The sequence below is a fragment of the Pan paniscus genome, chromosome 7 (genome assembly GCF_029289425.2).
Source record: "Pan paniscus chromosome 7, NHGRI_mPanPan1-v2.0_pri, whole genome shotgun sequence".
Classification (NCBI taxonomy): domain Eukaryota; kingdom Metazoa; phylum Chordata; class Mammalia; order Primates; family Hominidae; genus Pan; species Pan paniscus.
In genome coordinates this window covers 115,698,606-115,725,928 of record NC_073256.2, presented here as the reverse complement: position 1 = coordinate 115,725,928, position 27,323 = coordinate 115,698,606, and the positions used below count along the sequence as shown (strand labels likewise).

General features: G+C 43.8%; 1 protein-coding gene across 3 annotated transcripts in view; it reads left to right on the top strand.

Annotated features, from left to right (window-relative positions):
- Positions 1 to 27,323, top strand: part of STK3 (serine/threonine kinase 3) — a 505,519-nt gene that overhangs the window by 444,279 nt on the left and 33,917 nt on the right. For 2 of the 3 annotated variants that reach the window (XM_063606446.1, XM_063606445.1), the window contains exons 12-13: positions 15,460 to 15,893; positions 16,301 to 16,430. In XM_063606446.1, the coding sequence (XP_063462516.1) occupies positions 15,460 to 15,830 (371 nt within the window). In that variant the 3' untranslated portion in view covers positions 15,831 to 15,893; positions 16,301 to 16,430. Of the gene's footprint in view, positions 1 to 15,459; positions 15,894 to 16,300; positions 16,431 to 27,323 lie in introns of those variants that run through there. The other variant, XM_063606449.1, reaches the window with a different exon arrangement.

The following is a 27,323-nucleotide window of genomic DNA, read 5'->3' as shown; positions in this document are numbered from 1 at the left end:
ACAGTGCTGGATGGTTTAACAGGACACAGAAGTTGTGCATGAGGTTTTTTTTTCTTATATTTTCAATGAATGTTTTTAGTATAATTATTATGAAAATTTATAATATATTTGTCTTTAATTAGACATTTACTATTAATATTATAATAATAATTCAATAATTCAATTCAGAAGAAAATGTTTAACATTTGGAACTTTATGGTTCCTAAAAATAATGTATTGAAATTTCTATTTGGCTGCAAATAAATATTACAGAGTTCATATAAAAACTTCCATGCATAAAATAAATTACATAAAATTTAAATTCTGCCGAAGAAGTGAAATTCAAATATAAAATCAAGGGGAAAAAGAATTAATATAAGATTCTGACTCCTAACAAATAGCAATGTTGATGCATTTTTTAAATGGGTGCTGGTGAGTATCATATCACCTTATTGGATGAGAGGTGCTGGGAGGGAAGGTAGATAAGGTTAAGGGGAATTGATTGCTGTGTTCATTAACGTGGCCAGGCTAGGCCTCACTGAGAAGTTGATGTCTAAAAGGACAGCATTAGCAGATATCTGGAAGAAGAGTCTTCCAGGTAATGCAAGGCCCTGAAAGAGGGAAGGAACGTGCCCAGCATGTTCAAGGAACACCAAAGAGCCCAGTGTGGTGAGACTGGCAAAAGAAAGAAGGAAAAGATGTCAATGGTAAAAGTTTATTTTTCAAAATTAAGGAATCGACAAGCAAAATAGGTTGAAGATCATTGAGTCATATGTTATAAAACATGGTGTTATGAGACATTTAACCCAGGTTCCTGGCTACCGGTTACATCTATTCCTCACAAATCATACACTCTCGCCCAAGTTAATTGCAAGCAATTGGATGTTGGATATTTTTTAAGAGATATTTCACTCTTAAGTTATAAACATGTGTTTTCCATTGAACTCTAAATATCTTTGTACTGGGAGGGAAGTAAAGTAATGTACATTCTCTTCCCTTTAGAGTAGATGGAACAATTGGATATCTATATGCAAAAGCTGAATCTCCATCTAAACATCAGCCCTTAAGCAAAAATTAACTCAGAACATAAATCTAAATGCAATGCATAAACTAAAAAATTTTGAGAAGGAAACATAGGAAAAAATCTATGCGACCTTGGGTTTGGCAATGAGCCCTTAGACATGGTATTAAAATATAATCTTTTTTATAAATGATGAGTTGGACTTCATCAAAATTGAAAACTTGTGCTCTGAGACAGACACAGCTAAGAGAATGAAAAGCCAAACTACAGACTAGGAGAAAATATTTGCAAATCACGTATCTGACAAAGGACTTGTATCCAGAATATAGAAGGAATTCTCAAAACTCAACAGTAAGACAGCAAACAACCCAGTTTTAAAATGAGCAAAAGACATTAACAGACATTTCGCCAAAGTGGAAATAAAAATGACAAATACACACATGTAAAGATGCTTGATAAAATTAGCCATTAGGGAAATACAAATTAAAACCACTACAAGATACCACTACAACCCCTGTTAGAATGTCTCTAGAAATATATACTGATAGCACCAAGTGCTGACAAGGATATGGAACAACTAAAATGCTCATACATTGCTGGTGGGAATGCAAAATGGGATAGCCCCAGTGAAAAGTTGTTTCACAGTTTTTCATGAAGTTAAACATATACTTACATCCCAATAACCCCACCCCTGTGTATCTACTCCAGAGAAGTAAAAATGTATGCATACACAAAAACCTATACATGAATATTTATAATATCATATAATAAGTACCTTTATTTATAATTGTCCCAATCTGAAAACAAACCAAATGTCCTCCGGTAGATGAAAGAAGGACATCTGTGTTGCATCTATAATCCATACAATGGAAGAGTTTTCAGTAATGAAAAGGAATGGGCTTTTGGTACATGCAACAACTTGGATGAATGCAAAGATATTATGTTGAGTAAAAAAAAAAAGTTGCAAAAGGGTACATAGTACATGATTCCATTGACATGACATTCTTGAAAAGACAAAATTATTAGAATGGAGAATAGATCAGTGGTTTCCAGGGATTAAGGCCTGAGGAAGCAGTGACTATAAAGGAAGGGCACAGCAGGGCTTTTACAGGTGATGAAACAGTTCAGTATCCTGATTATAGTAGTATTAAATGAATCTGTATGTTAAAATTCTACTCTACAAAAGGGTCTCCAAGAAAGGATCAGTTTTTAAATAATTTGGAATTTTCTAGGTAGATATTCATGCCATCTCTGAAGACAGAGAGTTTTATCTATTCCTTTCCAACCTGTATGCCTTCCATTTCTTTTTCTTGTCTTATTGCACTAGCTAAGTATAATAGGTTTTTTTTTTGTTGTTTTTTTTTTTTTTTTTGGAAACAGCTTCTTGCTCTCTCACTCAGGCTGGAGTACAGTAGCATGATAATGGCTCACTGCAGCCTCAACCTCCTGGGCTCAGGCAATCCTCCCATCTCAGCCTCCCAAGTAGCAGGGACTACAGGCATGAGCCACCATGCCTGGCTAATAGTTTTTTTGTTGTTGTTTGTTTGTTTTTTTGTAGACACAGGGTCTCACTATGTTGCCCAGGCTATTTTTGAACTCCTCGGCTCCAGTGATCCTCCCACCTTGGCCTCCCAAAGTGCTGGGATTACAGGTGTGAGCCATCATGCCCAGCCTAATAATTTTGAAAATAAAAAAATTTAAGGTATGTAATAGGGTCTTCCTGCCACCCCGACTTCCATTTATTCCATTCCTACCAACCTTCTCTAGCCCCTCTAGCTTCTCCTGTAAACTTCCAGAGTATCTTTATGTATATACAAGGAAATCTGGATATTATTTTCATTTTTTCCTGCATTCTCATGAAATGTAGTTTACACAGTACTTATTTTACTTAATATATCCTGAGTTCTTCCCACATCCATGGTAGAGAGCTAAATTCTAGGAGAAGGTTTAGTTGCAGCCTTGGATCTGTTTTAGCTGATGTTTTTCACACACTGCATGCAAAATTCCTGAGGAAGAAGCATTTGCTCTCCAGGACTGACTGCACCCAAAGGCAGGAAGGATCTATTTACTAAAGTGTTTAGCCAGGTACACAGTGCACATAGTCCACTGCCATGTGCAGGGCTAAGCTACTGCCAGAAATCAATGTTCACATTTGAACTAATGTTTCAGACTGCCTGGCTTATCTGGTGAATGTTTGTAGAATAAATGGGTTGGAAGAGAACTCGGGCACTCTATCTAATGCCTGGGCCTTGGCTGTCCATTCTGTAAAGCCACCAGATATGAGTGGTTGGTACCTGGACTGTTGGCTTAGACAGACGGCCTCTTTCCATGGCCAGATCAGCTTAGCTCACCTGTACCCACCCCTCAGTTGTTCAGACCAGACAGCCTGCATCTCTGCCATGCTTCTCCCAGGATGCTTTTTCATTCCAGTGCTTGATCTTCACTGATCCTCAACCTTCTGCACTTTCTAAAACCTGTAAAACGTTCCCTTCATCACGCTTCTGAAATATAATACAAACGTTTGCTTCACATAAACTCTTGATCAAGCCTCGGCATGAATGCTACTGTTTTCACACTTCTCCATTGTGGGTGGGTATCTAGATTTTAGATTCTAGACTGATCATTCCATTTCAGATCTAGAAAAACAGAGGTCTCCATAAATCAGCAATATGCAATGGGAGGAGACAGTGTGGTATGGTGGAAAGATGGAAAGAATATAGGTTTTGGAGTCCAATATTCAAAATCTGAGATCAAATCCCATCTCTGCTACTTACTAGTTGTGTGACTTCGGCAAGCCACTTAGGTTTTCTGATCCTGTTTCCTCATCTATAAAACTCCTGTGTGGTCATAAGGATGACAGGATAAGTTATATAAGACATTCACAAAAAAAAAGGAAAGAAACGAAGCAGATATTACCTTTTGTGTCTTTGGGCAGAAGGAATTTCTACCACCTTCCTCCAGCGGTGAGGCAGCATGGTGAAGCGACATGGTCAGGCAAGCTGACTGCCTGGGTTCAGTCCTGGGTCCATTACAGTGTGACTTGGGGCAAGTTAATTATCTCTCTAGGCCTCAGTTTTTAATCTAAAAATTGGCATGAAAATAGTACCTGCCTTACACAGTTGTGATGATCCAATAAGAACATTTAGCTCAATGCCCAGCACACACATGTTCAATAGACATTATCAGGAATGTAAGAGAATAAGCCAGACCATAAGTAAATGTCATGACTGATGACATTTCATTGGCCAAACCAAGTCATGTAGAAAGCACACTGTGCCCACAGTGGGAGGAAATGCACTTTACATGGAAAAGAATGTGGATCTAGAATCCTGTTACAGGAGGGTAGAGATTGGGGAAAAGATCCAATCATCTGGCTCGGACACAGAAGGAGATGTTAAGGGCACTGATATGGCTCAGAAACAGAAACTCATAAACAGCAATCACAAAAAAAGCAAGAATAATAACTGCCATTTATGGAGCACCAACTCTGGTGGGAGGGGCTGTTCTCAAATAATCACAATATAGGCTGGGCAGACCCAACGAATTTCCTTCCCCTCATCTGACTCTCTCTGTCTTTCCCCTCCTACAGTGCTTTAATTCATGGTGAAATTCCATTTCAGGGAAGTTAATTATAAAGAAGAAATAATAGCAACCATTATGACCAGAGTAAGACTGATAATATTTATCAGTTACTTCATGCACATTATCTCATTCAATTCTCATCATAACCTCAGGGCATGGTGTTATTTTTCTCACATTGTAAATGAGGACACCAGGCTTAGAGACCAAGCGCTTTCCCAAAGCCACGCAGCTGGAAGGGAGCAGCGCTAGACTGTGAATTGTTAGAGTTCACAACCCATGCTCTTCTCATTATCCTGCTCTGCCTCCTCCTGGTGCACAGCACGAAGTCTCCAGAGCCTCTGTTCCCCAGACTGAAGCGGAGCCAATGTTCTGGACCCTCTGCCTACAATGTGGAAGTGGATAAATAGTAGCGAGGATGTTGGTGCTTATGTTAACAGAAAGCTGTTTGTATTATCTCTCACGTCAGTGAAGGATGTTCAGAGCCAAGAGTTAAGGGAAAAAAAAAACAAAAAACCACTGGGTGTTCAGGTAGAAAAGCCTAGGAAAAATAACAACAAAAAACCCCACTGGGCAGAGCTGGGTTTGGAGCTGAAGTCTGCGTCGTCTCACAGGAGTGGGTGGAGGGGCCGGGGAGCTGTGGCGTCCTGGCTGTTGGAGTCTGCGGGCCTCCCCAGCTGATGGCTGAGGCATAAGGCTCTGGAACTTGGAGGCTGCCCTGAAGAGCCCTCTGCATTAGTTTCCCAGGGTTCCTTAACAAAGTACTGCAAACTGGGTGGCTTAAAGCAACAGAAATGGATTCTCCCACAGTTCTGGAGGCTAAAAGTCTGAAATGAAGGTGTCAGCAGGCCATGTTCCCTCTAAGACCCAGAGTCTGAGACTCTTTCCTTGCCTTTGCCTAGCTTCTGATGGCAGCTGGCAATCCTTCATATTCCATGCCTTGCAACTGCATTACTCCAACATCTGCCTCTGTCTTCACATTGTGTTCTCCCTGTGTGGGTGTCTGTGTCCACATTTCCCTCATCTTAAAAGGGCACTAGTCATATTCGGTTTAAGGACCCCCCTCCCCCTGATCCCACTCAGTATGACTTTATCTTAACTTGATTAGATCTGCAAAGACCATATTTCCAAATAAGGTCACTTTCCACTGGTACTAGGGGTTCAGACTTCAACACGCAATTTGGGGAGAGACAATTCAAGCCATAACACCACTATGTCCTATGTCCTAGGACTTGGTATAGGGTAAAAGTACTGTCTCATGTAGCCTTAGAGCCCTCAATGCAACTGAGACGAAGGTTCCAGCAGTGGCCCTTAGACAAGTTAAAAAGCATAATCTTGAGGGGTCAGCCTCTAAAGTTCTGTTCTCCTGCAGGTGTGGGGACTATCCCTAGCTTTGTGACTGAAGACTTGCCAGGTCCTGGAAGCATCTGGGAAGTGTTTTTGTTGAGGAGAGTTGAATGTTTGAAGAAGAAAATATCAGAGTGACATTCCTGCTGCTGGCTCCCCTCTGATGTGCCGCCCTTGTGCTTTCTCCTACTGCACTTGCGATCCAGCAGCCTACAAAGAACATGTGCTTTCGAATGAAAGCCCTGCTCCAGCACTCACTAGCTAGTTAACCTTAGGAGTATTATTTCAAAGCTCTTGGAACCTCGGTTTTCCTCATCTGTTAAAATGGGACCATAAATACTTAACTCAGTGTTGTGAGAGTGAAATTATGTTATGTGCAGGGAAGTACACATAGCAAGTATTTGATATGTGTTAATTTCTCTTTCTCGTCCTTACTGGATGGGATCAGAGGGATGGATAAACCAGTTACCACTTCACCAGTTCGGCAAATGTTTATCGAGCACCTACTACACAAGTGGCTTTATGCTGGGCCCTGGGGATGCAATGAATAACAAGATCAAGTCTTGTCCTGCAGGCACAAACAACCATGTAACAATGTAGTAAGTTTTGTTTCTTTTCTGTCCTGGGTGCTCCTCTGGGACCTTCAACATCCTAAGAACATTTTGGGTCCAGTGGTCTGAGATCTTACCAGAGCTCCCAATCTCTTTCCTAAAATATAGTGTAAGTGTTAAGTGCCTACTCTAGGCAAAGTCTTTCACATATAATACCCCTACATTTTACAATATTTTGTATGGTCCTAGCATCTGCATTTTTCAGGTGAGGAAACTGAGACTCGGGTGTAAAGAAAACAACCAAAGATCATCCAGATGGGATTTAACCTGACTTGTTTGGATCCCAAGACCTCATCTCCTTGATACCATTTACAATTTCAAAACTGTGTCTCTAAGTAGACAAGCTTACATTTTATCTGGCTCTGAACCTTACGCAAAGGGGAGCTGGTTCCAAGAACAAGAGAGGTAATGTCAGCATTCCTGGATGATGTGTGGCCCCTGAGTCCAGCTCAGAAGGCTGGCACACATTTGTGCTGACACCCCACTGTGTCTTCTTGGTTTTAGTCCTACCTTGGGTTTATGTGCACTTGCTGAGTAGCTGGGAGATGATGGTCCTTACCTATGGAGCTACCACCCAGTCCTCTCTAGCATATTTCGGCTTTTCAGGCATAAGATGAGTCTGTTCTGATTAAGATGCCCAGTCATTTCATTATGCAAGACTCTGAAGCTTGGGATCAGTGTTAAAGCCAGTGTTCTCTAAGGACACACACACACACACACACACACACACACACACACTGCAGAGGTCAGGGGGTCTGTGGAGTTAGGATATATTTTTAACAGGCCTCTCTAGTTCCTAAAAGAATGAAAGTTCCCAGTCCACTGGCCTGAGAATGCTGAAGTCACTTCAGCCCCCACCCAACAAACATTAAAGACCTGGGAGGCCCAGGGTTCCCGGGGGCTACTGGTGTTAGGGAGAGGCTTGATGGGCCTTAGAGACAAACTGGATCTGTTGCTGCTTCCCAGCTTGTAAAAAAAAAAAAAAATCAAAATCCCATTTTTGATGTCTGACTGTGAGGCCCCATCCATCCCACCCCTTCTGCCCCATATCTGTGCAGGTAGGTGAGAATGCCTGGGCTCACCTTCCTTTAGCACTAGCAGGAATTGAAGCCACACAACACATAAACCTTTGCCCACAAGCAGGAACCCTCACCCCATCCCCACCCCATAGGCACCATGAAAGCCCAAGCCACATTTCAGATGTGCTTGGGAGCTTGCCCTGCTCTCCCTAGAAAACCTCATTACTTGAGCAATAAACCTCTTTAATACCCTCTTGGTGCATGGGTGGTGTCATCAGTCTTAAAATTTGAACAAAATTTTGGGTGGGGGTACTTCCTGTCTCCATGGAGTGACTCAACAGAGCCTCTTGTTTTATCACTGAGGGCTGCACTGCTCTAACATGTCTAGAATTCCTTCTGATTTCTTTATTGGGCCCCTCCTCCTCCCTGCAAGGGAGCTCCCAGTGCAAGGCAGACCCTCATCACAATTGTAGGGCACATGAAACTTATTTTCTGGAATCCCAGGCCTGCCCTTTGTTTTTTTCCCCTTCAGGACATTCATCTTACATCCTCCAGCTGCTAAACCACCTAGCCTTCTGCCCAGCCTTCACACTCACCTCCCCTGAACCCCCGTATTAAAAATACACAAAAAAAGATCCAAAAAACCCCCTCCTACCAAGGCCTTAAATGACTGCTGAATCTTAACACATAGCTTTTGTGGGGAGAAGATCCTTAATAGTAAAAGAACTTAGTTGCTAATGTGGCGTTTTAGGCTTCAGCAATAGGACAGGCATCTATGTAGTTAGGGTCCTAACTCCCAAATACCTTCCCCTTCAACTCACCAGCTGCAATTATGCAATTAGGGCTTCACTCCTTTGGTTCAAAGCTTCATTCTGCTAAAAGGTAATTCTTCCTCCTGCTTTAGTAATTGATACTTAGTGGGCACACAATTATCACATCCTTTCCTGAGGACAGAATATTAGGGGGAAGGGATGGAGATGAAGAGGATATTTGGCAATCAAGGGAGCAGAAAACTTCCATTGGAGAAGGGTTGCAGGACCCAGCAGGAATAGTGAGAGAGTTGGAAATTCTGGTACATCCTCATTTCCAGGGATCTCAGACATGTCCAGTGATGCAAAGTACAATAGGAGCTTGACCTAGAGAATGTTAGTTATGCCAGTGCCCTTGAGGCCATCAGCCCCAACCTCACTCTTTCACAGATGAAGAGCTCAATGTTCTGAGAAGGCCTACCTAAGGTCACCAAGTTACAGCCAGGACCAGGGCTGGAAATCAGGTCTGCTGCCTCCAAGATGGCACCATCACAGTTCATCTGTGACAAACAATCAAGCATGATAATTGTGAGTTCCTTTGCTGTTACATTACTGGAACTTACCTTCATTCTGACACGCTTTTGTGAATGCAGGAGACACAGGTTTGGTTGCAGCTGCCATTCCCTAGATTTGACCTAACCTAACCCTGGACATGTCCATGGAGGTGTGGGTGCATATGCAAGTCACCTGCCATGTGTTAGGGGTTTGTGTGGGAACCTGTGTGCTCCCATGTTAGCATGTCAAGGAACGGGGGCCCCTTTATGATCCTATAATGAACTGCTTCTCCTTCAAATCTCTGCAATCCTAAATGCTGGTTGGATGTCTCATTCTTCTTAACCATGTAGACATGTTATGGGGGCCCAGGATCCCCACCCACTTTTGAGAAACTGCAGAGACTGTTTCAGCGAGAAGTCCTGCCCTTTCCAAGTAAGTCAGTTTCCAGAGGACTCCCGTGGCAGTGAGCACCTGCCTCCATACCCCAGGCCAGATCCCAGCAAAGGAAGATAGGCTATAGCTCTTTCAGATTTCTCTCTCAGTAACTGACGTAGTTTTCACCTCTTTTAAAATTCAACATATTGCTTCTTGCAAGACTCAGGCAGGAGTTCCAAGTCAAACAAGGGAGAGAGTGTGCTGTCCTCCCCACTGCTGTTTTTCTCTGTTATTCTGACCCCTGCAGAGTGCCCTGGGGCCATGGCCAGAGCTGTCAATGACACAGCGCAGATGTGAGTGGTGGAGTCAAAGAAAGCCAGCAACCAAAGCATTCAGCCCACTGCTTCTGAAATACAATCAGCGTGCAAGTTCATACATACATGTGTAGATATGTGTTTGCTTTTCCTACGAAAACTTTAATTAGCAAGAAAATTGCAAGTGGCCATAATCCTCCAGCCTTAAAGGCAGCCTGCATGCTGGTGCTGGATTTTTCAAGTCAGTCGGCTTCCTTCATCAATGTGCTTCCCATTAGCCAGAGAGTTGCCCCGAAAGGCTGTCTTCTTTCACCTGCCTCCTCTGAGGGAGGTCTACAGTTGCCTTGTTGACATGGCAGTCACTAAAGAGAAGGGGACTCTGGCTATAGCCTTAGTCCAGGCAGCCCAAACAGGGAGGAAGAAACCCCCCTCCAGCCCCAGGTGCCTGGAGATGTGAAATCTGGGTCGTGATGGCCATTCAATAGACAGGCTTGCTGTGCAAGTCCAGAACTTCAGAACAGCAGTTGGCCTGCAGCCTCTGAGGTTCAGCAGGGACTCAGTATGATTTCTAAGGGTTTCCTATCCTCATCAGCTTCCCATATTCTGGTCTTCCTGTTGCTCTTGGGAGCCTCTAACCAGAAGAAGAGTGGAAGGGGGAGCGATCCAAAGATTACTTCTATCCCTAGGCACTCACCCCCACTGACTCACTCATCTCCTGCTGGGATTCTAAAGCCAGGATAAATGGGCTGGGGTAAGGTTTGACTTTTTAAGAAAACTTTTAGCAACTGCTGCCTGCTTCTTATTCAAATTTGGCTGATGATTATTGAATACTTACTATGGGCTAGGCATTGTGCTAAATGCTTTCACATATCTAATCTCACACAATTCTTATAACAACCCTGAGAGGGAGGGATGAATATCCCCATTTTACAGATGGACAGATTGTAGAGGTAGAGAATGCTGGAAAATGGAACTGGAGAGCCACCAACACTTTGGAGACAGACCTGAGTTCCAGTCTCTACTTTGTCTTTTACTAACTGTGTGACATGGGAAAGTTACTCAATTTCTGAGCCTTGATGTCCCGATTGGCAAAATAGGCATTGACTTACAGGGCAGTGACAAACAAATGAATAATGCATGTGTAGTTGGCATGCTGCCTAGCATACAGTGGGCACGTAATAAATTAGGCAATGATGACTCTTGGAAAGATAGGTCTAGTAGACGTGTGTGGGGCAAAACTGGGGAGGCTGATGTTGGACATGGGAGTCAGGATAGAAAGCCATGGGTTTTATGTGACAGTCTCAGCTGAAGCCAGGTGGGGGTGGGTGGAGCAGGAATAGACAGATAGATCAGTAAAACAGAATGGAAAGCCCAGAAATAGATCCACCATAAAATGGAGCTTAGTTTATGATAAAGGAGGTGTTATAAATTAGTGGACAAACTGAACCATTCAATAAGTATGTTGGCTTCCTATGTGGAAAACAAAAACAAAAACATTAGATCCCTACCTCACACCACAATTAAAAATAAACTTCAGATGGCTTAAGGACCTAAATGCTCAAGAGAATGTTTTTATGGTATAGAGATAAGACAGTAATGTCAGAAATCATAAAGGAAAATGTTAAAATTATAAACTTCTGGAAAAGTAAAAAGCAAATTAAAAAGGATTAATAATTCAAAAAATATAAAGAATTTATTTAAGTCATTATTTTAAAGGACAAAGATTCCAATAGAAAAATGAAGACTATAAGCCAACAATTCACAGAAGAACCCTGAATGTCCAATATACCTATGAAAAGATGTCTGGGCCTCAACAGTAAGTGAGGGTATTTGGTTTAAACAAGGAAATTCAATTGCACATTATTAGCTTGGTAAAAACAGAAAATCACAACAATACAAAGTATTGGTGAAAATATAGGGAAATAGGAATTCAGCAGGTAGGAAAAACCATTTTAAAGAACAATTTTGGTAACATCTAATAAAATTGAAAACACTTGTACCCATGACTGAACTCTCCTCTTCTAGGTTATATCTTAGGGAAATTCCTGTACATGTTTTATAAATACTGCTTATAGAAACAAAAAAAAAATGAAAACCACAAAATGCCCACAATTGAGGATATGAGTAAAACAAATAAGTCTGTATGATGAATTACTGTACAGCAACTAGAAGGCATGGAGCCAATCTACATATATCAATATAGCTAGATCTAGAATACACAATTTTGAGCAATAAAAGCAAGTTGCAGAATATTATGTATAGGATGATACACTTTTTGAAACAAATTTAAAAACATGGAAAAATGTTATATATTGTTTATCAATACATTCATGTGTGCTGAAAATATAAAGACATGAACTGGGACACATGGAAACCATCATAGGGTTGCTCTGGGGAGGGAGGGAGGGGAACAGGACTGGTGTGAGGACATGAGATATTTTAATTCTGTAATGTTTTATTTCTTTTTAAAAAGATCTGAAGTAAAAATTTACAAGTAAGCATGTGTTCATTTGTGGTGGCAGGCACATGGCTTCTTTCAGGGTGTTTTTTCCTTTTAAAAATAAGCATACCTGGGGTCACTCTGTCTCACTCTCTTCTTCCAGAGCCTGGCTCTCCCTCCCTTCTCTTCATCAAGGAGTTAGAATCAAGAATGTCATCAATCATGGGAACAACTTCTTGCTGTTCTTGTAGGACCTTTTTATCTTGTCTCTGAGACAGTGTCTTTTCTTCCCCTGGCTTTATCAAGGAATTTAACCTTCCTAGCGTTCGTCTAGAACTTGTAGTAAGCGTGATATTAAAAGCAAAGCAACCACTCCAGTGATCTTGGTGGGAAAAAATTACATGATTTCTAAAGTGCTGTGAGTCAAACTCTGAAATGAAAGCTAGAAGACTACTGCATCGATATGGTAATATTCACCCCAGAAGGCTCAGACACGTACATAAAAAGACTATTCACAGTGGTGTGGGCAGAGTTGTGGGAATGCACCCGGATGGTGAGGCTCTGGGGACCAGCAACAGCGGCAGTCATTACTACCCCAAGGCTAAAGGGAGGAGGAGAAAAACAGTGTAATTGTGGTCCAGTAAAAACGGAAACTCCGGAGGAGGGGATGACTGGTGGCAACTGGAGTCATGCAGGGCAGCACCTAAGACCAGTACATGACACCAAAGCAGGGAGAGGGTGGAAAATCGGTGAGAAGAAATACCGTGAGCTATCTTTCCTCCCAACTGCTAACCTCTTCTGGGTGCCTCCCATTGGCTAAGTCCAACTGGAAGGCAAATACGAGGCATTCTGGGAGATGTAGTCCACAGGAGTCACCCCGCATCCCCAACCTCCTCTCTCCCTAGGAGGGCAGAGAACGAATCTGGCATAGGGGTGGGGGAAGATGGAGAAGCAGCAGCCTAAGAGCTAAAGGAATCCAAGTCCTGGCACTAAGCTAGTGATAGCCACATAATTGCGTTCGGAAGAGCAGAGGGAGAGAGGCGCATGCTGGGGCATGCTGCCCTTGGACAGAGGTCACTGTTAAGGAAATAGAAACCAAAGAAGAGAAATATGGCTTGGAATTGGGGCTCTTACTCAGCCTCCGGGGAAACAGACTGGCAGGCCTCCCGAGACCCAGTGTGAGAGGCAGAAGGAGAGGGACAGGGGACTTCAAGATAGGCCCAGAGGGAGTTGGCAGCCAGTGGCTATAAATCACCATCTGCTTCTTCCAAGTGGGAATTCATAGGTAGCCACGGCTGCTGAGTGCACAGATGTGGAAGGAAGCGGGCGGCTGATGGAAAGCAGGCGAGTGGGAGTGAGAGGCGCTGTATGTGAGACCCAGCATCTGCCGGATCCTAACGCCAAGACGACCCTCCAGCCTGAGGCCTCATAGGAAACTGCTTGTCCCACTACCCAGGCTCCAGGCTGTCTGGAGATGCCTCCAGGAACCCCAGGCTCGCTGCCTCCACAGTGGCCCTCCAGCAGACAGTGACACCCACCAACTCACTAAGATTTCTCTCAGCTCCGGGCTTCCCAGCTGAGGTCTGTTTGGCCTGACTGTGACAGAGAGAACAGCGCTGGGCAACAGCTCAGGCCAGGGCAGCATCTTGACCATCTGTACTCCCCTCCCATCCTGACTGGCACTCTTGAGTGTCTGGTGGGGTATATGAACTTAGAGGCTCCATACTATAGCAATGGCCAGTGGCAGAAGAAGGGGTCCTCAGGCCCTCCTCTGGCTGTGAAATCTCCGCGGTGACATCACTTCCAACCTGAGACTGCTCAAGTCAGGGAGGGATGAGATGAGACCAGGAGGCTCTGCCTCCTAAATCTCAAAGAGGTGAATGTCACTCAGCCCCCCTTGGGGCCTCAAGTTCTAACCAAGCAGTACCATGGCTAACCAACTGCAACTAGACTGCATGTTCCTTGAGGACTGGAGCTGAAATTTGGCTGTTTTTTTCTTTTTTCTTTTTTTTCATTCCAACAGCACATTTCCCCTGCACATATCTGGTACTTAGTGATTGTTTAATTTAATCTGATCTAGCCCTTTCCTTTCAGAGACAAGGAAACAAAAGCCCCATGATGGTAGGCATGGTCCTTGGGGGAGCACAGTAAGGGCAGAGTCTGTACCGGAACCCGGGCCCCTTCCTTGTCCATTGCTCTTTCTACTCCAGCAGCATGAGTCTCCTTGTTATTCTGCGAAGTGATTTTCTGGGGGTGCATTTCCACCAGGTGAAGGGCATAGCATTTAGCCTCATATGTTTCCTGACCACTGGCTCCCCACCAGAGATAGATGGACCTTCTCTGGCATTGAGCTGGGTGCCATGGAAAGCTCTGAACTTGATTTGTTATAGAAAAATAAATGCTGCTAAGTCGGTCTCCCCAGGGGTCATTTTAGCTACATGACTCATGGGGTCTTCAAAGACCCTGCTCCATTTAAGGCTGATCTATTTGCAAGCATGTGTAGGCTTTGAGAATTTTACAGTGGTTTGTGAAGAGGATGGAGTATACACTCAGAATGCATGAGCCTTTCCTGGACTGTAGATAACATGGTATGAGTGTGTGTGAGAGAGAGACTGATAATGATTGTGTCAAAGCTTTTTAGAAACAGATCACTAACTCTTGTCAGATCTGAAATGATTTTCTGCAAATGGGAATTTGCTGACCCAAATTAGACCTGCAGAATATCTATCCTTCTGGGTTGCTGAGGTGCCCAGCTGTGGGAGCAGACCCAGGGAAGAGGTGTGGCTAAGGAAGTGAAGGGAGCGGCCTCTTCTGCACAGCCCTGGGCTTAGCTGTGACTGTGTGATAGGAATTTAGGTGGAAGCATCATACTTTTGCCCCACTTCACCCCAGCTTCTAAGCCTGTGCTGCAGGAATTTGTTTGAGGTAAAATAAATGGATGCTCTCCTCCCACAAGCAGCCTTTGCCCTAGATCTGGGGAAGGATGGACATTCCTGGCAATCCACCTCGGGAATCAGCTAGATGCTGGTGGATGCAGATTTGACTTCAGGGAAAAGTGTCCCCCCACAGTATCGCCCATCACCCTGGATCTTCTAAAGCGCAGTGGATTTGTCTTGACCTTGGGGAGGGTAGCTTTGACCAATAGAATAATAGAAGCAGGACCAGCAGAGCGGTCACAGCCCCCCAGCTCAACCTGTAAAGTGAGTGTGCAGACAGTGGCATGCCAGCACCCAGTGTCTCAAAAAAAAGTGTTGCAGCCATTCTTGAGCCCACTCTCTCTTACCCCTCACATCCAAGCCATCAGTAAGTGCTGTCAGTGCTTGCTCCAGTAAAGATCCAAACCAGGCATTTCCCTTCTCCCCACTGAGCAAGCTTCACCCAAGCTCGTCTCTACATTCTCTCAAAGGGATCTGTTGACTATTAAAATGAGCCTAACTTCCGCTTTTCCACCCTCCTTTGCTCTCTTCCAGGTACACTTCTTTGTTGGTTAACCTACCTTCCTTCTGGGAGGAAGGAACACTTTTGCACAATCCTCCCCAGAGGGACATTTGCCACCTGGAATCCAACCAAATGGAGTCTGCCAGGAGCTTGTGCAGCATCTGCAAAGCCAGTTCCAGTTGACAGAGGATTCAGGCTGGCAGTGAGGACTCAGCTGAGATCACCAAACCCTTGGGACTGGCTTGAGTTCAAAATGCTAGGTGCCCTGAGCCAAGAAGCAACAGAACCCACTTGTGGCTCCCTTGTTCTGAAGCCACAAGGCCACATGCTGAAGGCCTGTCCCTGCAGCTCTCTCCAACCTCATCAGACCAGCAAAACCACCTTGTTCCTAGGTCCTTTCTAGAAGCTGGTGTGCCTGGGGTGAAAACATCCAGTGTCCCAATGAAATATATGCCATTTATACAAGGTACGCTGCTTTGTCGTTGTTAACACAGAGAGGGGACTGGAGGCAGGCATTTTGAACTCATGACTTCAAGGCAACCCAAACAGATGTTAAAGCCTGACCATCCTTTTTGTTAAGATCATAAATATAGCTCAATTTATTGTAATGCTCAGAGGTGTCAGGCACTATTCTGAGTACTTCATTAACCCTCTCAACAACCATGAAATTATTATTACCTGCATGCCACAGATGAGGAAACTGAGGCACAGAGAGGTTAAATAACCCACAGGTTTACAAAACTATCAAGTGCCAGAACAAACTACAAACCATCAGCCCAGCACCAGAGCCTATGCCCTTAACCACACCATAATATATATATATGGGGGTCATGCCTTGTTTTAAAAAGAAGCACTGCATTTTTTTTTCTGCAGCTACCACCTCTGGCACCGTGGGCAGGAGGCAAGGCCTGGTCTGCAGAGTGTGTGAGCCTTAAACTCCCAGCATGAAGCTCTTCAGCCTCCAAGGGCGCTGGCCACCTCTGAGCACTCATTAAAGTCAGGTGTAAGTTCTCTCTTGTCCAGTCTGGTTGGGAAGGGGGGTACTCAGTGTAATCTAATACCTTAGTTTATACATTCTGCAGGGTTTTGGGTCTACAGGAGTGTGAAAATAGCAGATTATCAGACTGACGAAATCCAATTTTGACCTTGTGATTTTGTCTCCTGTGGAGCTTGGGTGCTACAGATGTGGAAGGTTGAAGAGAGTGAACTGAATGTTTAGGGACCCTCTGACACCCCTGGAAAATGTTTTTGCAATCCATGATCTTTATTTGTTTATGGATCATTTTGCATAGAAGTAGCTGAGAGTGTGTAATCACATAGCCTCAGCCCAACTGGCCTGTTAACAACGCTATCTAATCACTGGCATGCCAAGAGAGCCACTAGCCTTGACTACTTTACTCTGACATTTAGTTAAACAGAGATGATGCCCTTATGCCTTCCAAAATGGCTGCATCGTAAAATATTAAAGTAATGAAAGTGTCTGTGAGTGAGAGCTCTCAAGGAAGGAGGAATAATCCTTGCAAGTACAAACAACGGCCAAATGTATCTGACAATGAATGCATCATTTACAGGCCAGCTTGTGGCATCATTAAAAATAGATCTTACTGTTTGTTGGGGGCTTGGGGAAATTAATGAAAAAAAAAAAAGAAAGAAATTGGCTCAAAAAGACATGGTTGTCTTGGTAGCCTTGGAGAAAGGAATATGATCATTCAGGAAATATTACTGAGCTCCCACAGTATGACAGGCACTGGACTAGGCATGGAGACACAGAGGGAAGAAGGTCCCACCTTTGTGGAGCTCAAGTTTACAGGGTGGATGGGATGGGCAGGTCTGCAGGGAGTTACACACAGTGTGCAAATGGTGCAAGAGAGATAAGCACAGGGCAACGTGGGAGAGAGATACCAGGGGTGTCCCTCCCAGTTTTGGGGAGTCAGAATAGGCTTTTCTAATGTAATAATTTCTAATTCAAGATTTGAAGGACAAAATGGGGAGAAAAGGACGAAAGGGGAACCCCCAGGTATTTGCAAAGACCCCGAGGGTAAGTAAAAACCATACAGGGATAGAGCAAAGAGGGGACAGAAGAGACCATATGTCCCAGTTTATGGTGGGCCCTCAAAGATGAGAGTCTTGGCAACTTCCAGCCAAGATAAAGAGAAAGGACACAAGGTACATTACAATGTCCCCAGCACTGTTTACCCTTCCCATGCCCCTGAAAACATGGCACATTCAGGGAGCTACAAGGTCCCCAGGACTGTTTACCCTTCCCATGCCACTGGAAACATGGCACATTCAGGGAGCTACAGGGTTTCAGGATGATTAGAGCAGAAAGGGCAAGACCAAGAAGTGGCAAGAGATGAGCCTCTGAGATTTCCCCAGAGATGAGAGTCTGGAGGGCCTCATGACTTAGATCAAAGATTTGGGGTATGTGAGCCACTGAAAGATTCTAAGCAGATCAGATTAGAAAGATCCTCCTGGCTGCTCTATGGAGGCTGAATGGGAGAAGGAAGTCAAGACCAGAGGTAGGCAAACCCATTAGGAGACTATTGCAGTGAGGGAGATCACAGTGGCCTGATTCTGGTAGAAAGCATTCAAGAAAACACTCATTTATCCTTTTCTTTCTTTCTTTCTTTCTTTCTTTTTTTTTTTTTTTTTTTGAGCCAGAGTCTGGCTCTGTTGCCCAGGTTGGAGTGCAATGGCTTGATCTCAGCTCACTGCAACCTCCGCCTCCTGGGTTCAAGTGATTCTCCCGCCTCAGCCTCCCAAGTAGCTGAGATTACAGGAGCCCACCAGTACATCAGGCTAATTTTTTTTTTTTTTTTTTAGTAGAGATGGGTTTCACCATGTTAGTCAGGCTGGTCTCAAACTCCTGACCTCAGGTGATCCGCCCGCCTCGGCCTCCCAAAGTGTTGGGATTACAGGCGTGAGCCACCGCGCCCGGCACTCATTTCTCCTTTTCATCACTTCCTCTTGGGTGACTCTGTCTTTTGGAGCTCTCTGAAGTCAAGATATTTGCTTTTGCTATTAATATTCAGCAGGAATAGCGGGATGGTGCCCAGTTCTTGCCCCTGGGAGCTCACATCTCTTCCTAGAATGTCGTGACTCTGTTCTTCAACACAGGAAGGAAATACCATTTCCCCAGCTCTTTCTTCGGAAAAGTCACTCTTGATTTGCTTCTGGGAGATGTTTGTCTCTGGACAGGGCTTGGATTCCATGAGCATGTGCGTGTGTGCGCTGCAGTCCAGCTCAGGGGTGGCTCTGCTTTTCTTGGTTTCCTGGATGCCGGCAAAGTTAAAACAGTGACGTTTCCTCTTGATGCTTATCTCCACAACACTTTCTCAAAATGTCTTGCCCATTAACTTTCTAACAGCACCATTTTTGGTGCCAAGCTTCTTGTTTGAAGGCTTGGCGCTTCACTGCAGCAAAAAACAATAGCATTTCTGCCTGTCACTCCCCTCTCATTCCCCTAAACCATGCCTACCTTTCCTCTGAGTCAACACACAAAGCTATGCACTTCTTGAGAAACACCCCTAAGCTTGAGCCTGCCCTGGGTCCCTGGAAGGTGGCTCATGGATCATCAGTAATGCATTTTAAAAGAAGAGCCGAAAATGCAGGGAACACCATCCCTGGAAATAGATTCCTCAAAGAAGTCACAGGCACTGGGCAAGAACGACTGGAAGCCCTGATAGAACCCTACACATCTCAGAATCCTCCGTGGCTCCCCATTGCCCTCAGGATAAAGCACAAGCCTACTGGGCATCTGTGGTGTCTTTTTTTGGACAGCAGGGTTCAGTTCTGTTCCTCCCTCTTGAAACTGCAGCATGTTTTTATTGGGTAACCGGCGTGTGATTGGACCTGCCATGGCTGCCTGACCCAGGGGAAGAGCTCCCCCTGCTGGTGGGAAGGTCTGCTGCACCTTGGCCCCAATTGCCCGTGTACCTCACTTCACGCATTGTGTTCCTGGGGATTTGCACATTAAGCTGAATCATCTGCTGAGTGTTCTTGGGGTGTGCACTTTTAAAAGGAAATCCGTAGCAAATTCTTGTGTGAGGCGAAAAATCCTTTTTGGAGCAAAACCTGATAGCATCTCTGCCCTTGGAATAATCACTGCCCTTCCCCATCCCCTCGCTTGTTGATGTTCTGAACGTTGGAGTTTATTGAAGGGGGTCTGTTGATGCTGGAGTTCAGGAAGAGGACCCTGGGCATGGGTCCTGGGGAAAGGCCACAGTAGCTGAAGCTGAGCCCCAGATGCTTGTACATCTGACATTTCCATGCTTTGCCGAGGCTCCTTATATCCTGAAGCTTGTCTCTTAAGGGGTGGATGTGTCTCAAAGTCTGATGAGGGGGTGTTGTTCACAGCTTCAAAGGCCCCCCACTGGCAGGTTCAGCTGGACCCACTCACACATTTGGAAATGGGTCAACTCCTGTGGGCCTTGGCCAAATTATCAGGAGGAAGCAGAAAGGAGAAGGCAAAGAGAAACATGCCCTCCATTAGAAGGGTAACTATGTTACCCAAAGGGGTTGTGCCTATCACAATTAGAGTTGTTTTTCCTCCCTCCAGATGTTGTGTGTTACAGAGTCCTTTATTAGTAAGCACACACATGGCAGCCTCAGCCACATCCAGTGCCAGTGCCAGCCTTACACCTCCAACCATGGTGGCTGCAGTTAAGCATGAGGTACGGTGTGCTATGCACTGAGGTATGAATCCTGTGCTTCTGGGAGCACCATTCTGTGAAAATGAGACTCCCATTAGAGTCTGGACACTTGGCCCAAGAGAATCTGATTAAGCTTCAAGGCTTGATCTCTTTTGAGATTAGAATCCTTGCTGTGAGAACCCACCTTCAAGGCCAGCATCCTGGTTTTACCTGGAGACCCAGGCAGATAAACCCTGGGTCATTTCCAGACTAGGCTCCTTAGGAGTCAAAGTCTGGAGACCCAATTTGCATCTCTATAGTTGATTGGAGTGCTGGATCCCTGCTAATCCAGTCAGCTAATAAGGCCAGAACCCACTGGACTTGAAAATTATGTTCATGGCATCTTAAGCTCAGGGCATGAAGGAAAACCCAGAATAAAAAGCACAAAGACTCTTTCCTTCTTCAACTGAGAGGGCAGACAGGCTACGTGCACTTGAAAATGGTTATAAACACCAGACCCACCAATTACAATTTAGGAGGTCTTATATGTAATCTGCCCAGTTCCAGATACTTTAATTCTATATCGCAGAGAAGTAAGTGCCAGCTGGCCACAGACCGACCACGCTCAGGGTTCAGTTCTAAACATCACTGTTTGGGAAAAGCACAATCTAAAACAGACAGCTCTGGATGTGTTTAGGTTTTGCTTTCTTTCCACTTTTAAATATTAAAAATTGACTCCAGCTGTGGGGTTGAAAGTAACGCCTAACCTATAAAAACATTGACAAATAAATCACAATGCAATTTGCCGCGCATTTTTGTGAGGTCTAAACACCAGTTCTTGAAAGGAATTTTCCATTATTGCATCTTGGGAAGATAACTTCTTCATGAAAAATTCATTTGACTTTTGTATTTCATAAAATCATCACATAGCATTCCCACATTTGGGATCTGCATGTACTGGAGCACCCCCGGCTTTCGGCTTAGCTTTCCAGACTCCTCAGCCTGTCTTCCATGAGTTTTGCAGGAAGGTGGGACAGCATTTGGAACCTTACCTGGTAGTTTAGAGCTAAGCTGCGCCCCCTACCCTGGCCTCTGTCCTTTTGCAAACTAAGCTGAGCGTCAGCTAAGAGACAGCTCTCTCTGAGTCTGGTGTGAGCACCAAACTCCCCTAACCAAACTCTGTCCATGTGTCCAGCACACCTCTGGGCACCACCCCTGTCCAACCAAGAAAGAAATCTCCAACTTTATTGCTCCTTGATGCTTTCACTACTAGGAAACAGCACTTTCCTTTCTGAAGTAGGGACAAGGGATTCAAGGGGGACCCAGAACAGAGGAAGGAAAAAAAGTCTGTGTGACAGGCTTGGTTGTGAGTTAGAATCTTCAAGTGTCTTCTTCCAGCAATGCTGCTAACCCCAGCCCAATCTGCATGGTATCACCCATGATAGGATAGGCATGCTGCAGTAACAAGCACTCGCAAATCTCAGTGACATCTTTCTGCTTATATTCTGTCCATCACAAGCCCATTGCATTATAACATCTACATTAGGATCCAACTGATGGAGCAACCGCCATCTGAAACATTACCAATGATCACGGAAGAAGGAATAACCATCTTAGAAGCCCCTTCACCAGTAATTAAATGCCATAATGACCAGAACTGGTTACATAGCGCCATCCAACCTCAGGGGACCAGGAAATAAAATTCTACCCATCCAGAAAGCAGAGAGCTGGAAAGATTTGGTGATTGGCATTGATGGGTATTACATCCATCTTGTCTACCTACAAATATCTGGTGGTCCTTCTGCAGTATCTATACTGGGCAGTGACCCTTCTGGGCCCTGGCCTTAGTAAGATCACAGCCTTGGGAGTATAGCTATGGGGACCAGGAAGCTAGTATGTATCAACTGCAGTCAAGCTTATAGCAGATGCCCTCTTGGGGTGTCTGCCCAGTTCCTGCACTTCTTCTCTGAGTGCTACACCCAAACTTCTCATAGAGGTGCCCCTAGCAGTTGCTATCATGTAGGTACTACACAGCCCTCCTCGACCCAGTTTATTGGATCAGAGGAATGTACTTAACTAAAGCAGAGCCAGTATCACTCTCAGAAATTTAGAATTGTGGTTCAGAAACAGCTAGTCTGTATGGTGCATGTCAGTTGGAGAGCTTGGGCAAAGCCATTTTCTGCCACATGCAAAGAAAGTTGTACAGCAGAGTAAGAAGAATGAGCCAGACATGCAGAGAGGAGTAGGTATAAGTAACCATGTGGAGAGAGAGAAAATTCCAGCCTCATCTTAGCACACAGACACTTAATACCAGAACAAAATTAACACTTTGTTGGCAAGGGAGAAGGAGTGCTGTACAGGCAAATAAAAGTGTCTACCACAGAGGTTAATTACCTAGGCCTAGGGCATTGAGTGTCTGGAAGATTCCTATTGAAATACTGACACTCTTGGCAGGTTGCGGTGGCTCATGCCTGTAATCCCAGCACTTTGGGAGGTTGATCCCAGCAGGCGGGTCACCTGAGGTTAGGAGTTCGGGACCAGCCTGACCAACATGGTGAAACCCCATTTCTACTAAAATACAAAAATTAGCCAGGCGTGGTGGCAGGCGACTGTAATCCCAGCTACTCGGGAGGCTGAGGCAGGAGAATCGCTTGAACCTGGCAGGCGGAGGTTGCATTGAGGCGAGATTGCACCACTGCACTCCAGCCTGGGTGACAGAGCCAGACTTCGTCTCAAAAAAGAAAAAAGAAATACACTCCTGCAAAAGTAATACCTGCTGCCATTACTCACTATAGTGCTCTGTGTTTATCAGTTTAGGCAGCCATTTGATGATGTCCTTAGGGGAAAGAGGCCAGGATTTGCCTATTTTACTAGATTGGAATGTATGGGGGTTATAACAATGAGGAAAATAGTCAATTGTATATAACAGAAAACCTCCAAATAACTGTGGATTCTTTCTGTTTCACACAAATCTAGAGGTAGGTAGCCTGAGGCCAGCACAGCAAGTTGATGAAATCATCACTGACACCGTTTGTTCCCCTAGTTTTCTCTGCTCTGCCTTCCCTTTAAACGTCTCATTCTCATGTTCTAAGATGGCTGTAGGAGTCCACCATATTCTTGTTTCTGGAAGCTGGTGAAGGAAGGAGAGGAGGGTGTGTCCTCTTCTTTTTAAGACTTCTCAGAAGTCTCATTGGCCAGAGCTTAGTCCTTGGATGAGGAAGATAGAAAAATCTGCCCAAGAAGCCCTTCCTAAATGGTGCTTCCAGTAAAATTAGCTCCATTACCCTGGCTCCAACTAATTGGACCAGGACTTAGGACCTAAATCAAGACAACCATGGGTAGACCAGACTTGAGGAAAGTTTATCTTGAAAGTAAGTTGATTTGAAATTTCACCTGGTTGAGCTTTTCTTTCCAGTGGGGGCTTTCCATAAATGAATGGTGACATAAAGACCACATCAGATCCTCTCTTCAGGACACCACACAAAGGGAAGGGGGGCACACAGGCTCAGGCCTGCCCCAAATGGTGCCAAGCTATTGCTCCACAGCTCTATGAGTTCTTTTTTTAAAAAAAATATATTACTAGAGTTGAGTCTTGTTATGTTGTCCAGGCTGGGGTGCAGTGGCAGTGGTCACTATTATTTCTGTCTGCCCAGAGAACAACAAAAGTATGTTTTTCCCATACCTCTCCTCCTGGTTCCTTTGGTCTCTATACCCATACCTATTATATCTACCTATACCTATATCTACTACATCTACCTATATTTGTTCATTCATTAGAAACTGCAAGTTGGTGATATCCTAATTTTCATTTATCAGTTGGGAAATGCTTTTATAGAGAGACTATTGCCTTCATCTGCTACATGTTGAATATCCCTCATCTGAAATGGTTAAGACTAGAAGGGTTTCAGATTTCAAAGTTTTTTGGATTTTGAAATATTTGCATATACATAATGAGATATCTTGGGAATAAGACCCAAGTCTAAACACAAAATTCATTTATGTTTCATATATACCTTACTATTATTATTTTTATTTAGAAACAGGGTCTCACTCTGTCACCCAGGCTGGAGTGCAGTGGTGCAATGAGAGCTCACTGCAGCCTCGACATCCCTGGCTTAAGTGATCCTCCCGCCTCAGCCTCCCAAGTAGCTGGGACCACGGGCATGCACAACCACACCCAGATAATTTTTCTTTCTTTTTTGTTTTTGTTTTTTTGTAGAGATGGAGGTCTCCTTATGTTGCCCAGGTTGGTCTTGTACTCCTGGGCTCAAGTGATCCTCCTGTCTCTGCCTACCAAATTGCTAGGATTACAGGCATGAGCCACCACACCCAACCTATGTTTCATATACACCTTATGCACATAATCTGAACGTAATTTTATATAACATTTTAAATAATTTTATGCATGAAACAAAATGTGTGTACATTGAATCATCAGAAAGCAAAGAATCACTATCTCAGCCATCCATATGGACAATCAGTGGTTGCTTGGCATCACCATCATTCCTGACTCTGAATGTATATGCTACCAATAAGCAATCATTTTCCCACACTTATTCATGCATAAATACTTAGCAAAAAGTATATCATTGATACAGTGAAAAAATACGTGTTCAGGGTAACTAAGCAGCACAGTAGCATCACCAGAATACAGGCATCAGCTATGAAACAGCAGTAACAACAAAGGTAGACTTCAGTCTCCACCTAAGATGCTGTATTTTGATTAAAAGGTTACTGTACATTGTTTTTTTTTCTTTTAGGTAAGAAGGAACATCAGAAGTAGCTGAGGGACCAGGATATAGGTCTGCTAGGGATGAGAAAACATTCTGCTGGATGACTTTTTAAAATGTTTCTTCGAGAGTCATCTGCCTCATTAATTACAGTTTTTGTCTTGCAAGTCTCTCTTTGATGTTACAAACTGTCTTTATTTCTTGTTCTGTTGTGAATGCATGCTTCTGTAGTCCCTCAATAAGCCCACCACACATTTTCAGCAAGTCATCCATAGGCATTTTTTCTGCAGTGTTAACAATGCCATCGTCATTCACTTGCATCATGTTGGAGCTCAGAAAGCTTTGGATTCTGGAGTATTTTGGATTTCAGATTTTCAGATTAGGGATGCTCAACCTGTATGTGTGCTCACAGGTACAGTTCATATGGGGAAAGCAGGATCAGTCAACAGCCCACCTCCTCTTTAGATGACTAATTCTTTCAAAAATTTTAAAGACCATTGTGAATTGTGGATTTAAACATGTGTAATGACTTTCAGTCCCTTGAAATTATTGTTGTTGAAGCCAAAATGTTCCTATCTTTTGTTATGGGATTCTCTACAATTTGGCTGTTGAGTCCTTTTGTCAGAACTCCAGTAGTCTCTTTTTTTTTTTTTTTTTTTTTTTTTTGAGACAGAGTCTTTCTTTGTCGCCCAGGCTGGAGTGCAGTGGCGCGATCTCGGCTCACTACAAGCTCCATCTCCTGGATTCACGCCATTCTCCTGCCTCAGCCTCCCAGGTAGTTGGGATCTGGCTAATTTTTGTATTTTTAGTAGAGATGGGGTTTAACCGTGTTAGCCAGGATGGTCTCGATCTCCTGACCTCATGATCCACCCACCATAGCCTCCCAAAGTGCTGGGATTACAGGCGTGAGCCACCACGCCCAGCCGAACCCCAGTAGTCTTTAATAGCTTCCTTGCTGACTGGTGTGACAAATTGTTCCTCTTGGACACTTTCTAACTTGGATTTGGAATTAGCCATTTCTCTAAGGAGATTTGCATCTTTTGAGTAAAAATTGGTATTTCAGAATCAGCCTGAATGCTAGGGATGTCCATTGCTACTAGGTTGATCATTGTTTCTAGACCTTTTCAGTGAATGGAGGTGGGGGTTGCAGAGGGAATACATGTATATAGTCCCTCTGCAGCCCCCAGCTCTGTTATATAGCAGAGAAAGCATATTTGATGACAGAACTTTTATTAACCTCTTTCATCTATATATCCTTTCTTCCATGCCAAGAATCCTATTCTCAAGGACACAGGGGATGATAGAATTAGAATATCCCACAATTACTCATTTGTTTTATCCCATATTGCATACACAGCAGACTCAGAATAAAATACTAATCCTACCATCATTATTATGACCAAAAACATTTTAAAAGTGTTTTACATAAGATCTCTCGATCCACCCCACTTAAAAAAAATAGTTGTACTATGTCTCCATTGTCAGGACATGGAGCCATTATACACTTTATCATTAGCACTCATTTAGTCTTAGTTTCACAAGTAACTGTGTATTTAATGCTCTACACGAATCTCTCTCTAGTTATTTTGGTTACCCAAGGTTTATGCTCTAGAAGACTTCTTAGGAGGGACTTAAGGAGACAGTTTCCCTAAGTTGTTGATAAACAGTATGTCTGTACCCTTTATGTTTATGTTGAAAGTCAGTTTTGCTGAATACACAGTTTTGGGCTCACATTTTCTGTCTTGAATACCTTAAATATGTTATTTCATTTTCTTCTGGCAAAAAGTGTGATAATAATCTAATTTTCTTTCTCTTTCATGCCACGTACTCTTTTTTTCTAGATGCTCAAAGTATTTTTCTTTCTCTGTAAAGTCCTGTAATTTTATTAGAGTGTATCTTAAAGTTGGTCATTGATACAGTTGTGCTGTGTACCCACCCAAATCTCATTTTGAGTTGTAGCTCCCATAATTCCCACATGTTGTGGGAGGGACCCAGTGGGAGATAACTGAATCATGGGGGCAGTTTCCCCCATACTGTTCTCATGGTAGTAACTAAGTCTCACAAGATCTGATTATTTTATAAGGGGAAATCCCTTTCATTTGGCTCTCATTCTCTTATCTTGTCTACCATCACAAGATGTGCCTTTCACCTTCTGCCATGATTGTGAGGCCTCCTCATCCACGTGGAACTGTGAGTCCATTAAACCCCTTTCTTTTGTAAATTTCCCAGTCTCAGGTATGTCTTTATCAGCAGTGAAAAAATTGACTAATACAGTAAATTGGTACCAGTAGAGTGGGGCACTGCTGAAAAGATACCCGAAAATGTGGAAACAACTTTAGAAGTGGGTAACAGGCAGAGTTTGGAACAGTTTGGAGGGCTCAGGAGAAGACAGGAAAATGTGAGACAATTTGGAACTTCCCAGAGACTTTTTGAGTGGCTTTGACCAAAATGCTGATAATGATACAGACAATGAAATTCAGGCTGAGATGGTCTCAGATGGAGATAAGGAACTTGTTGGGAACTGGAGCAAAGGTG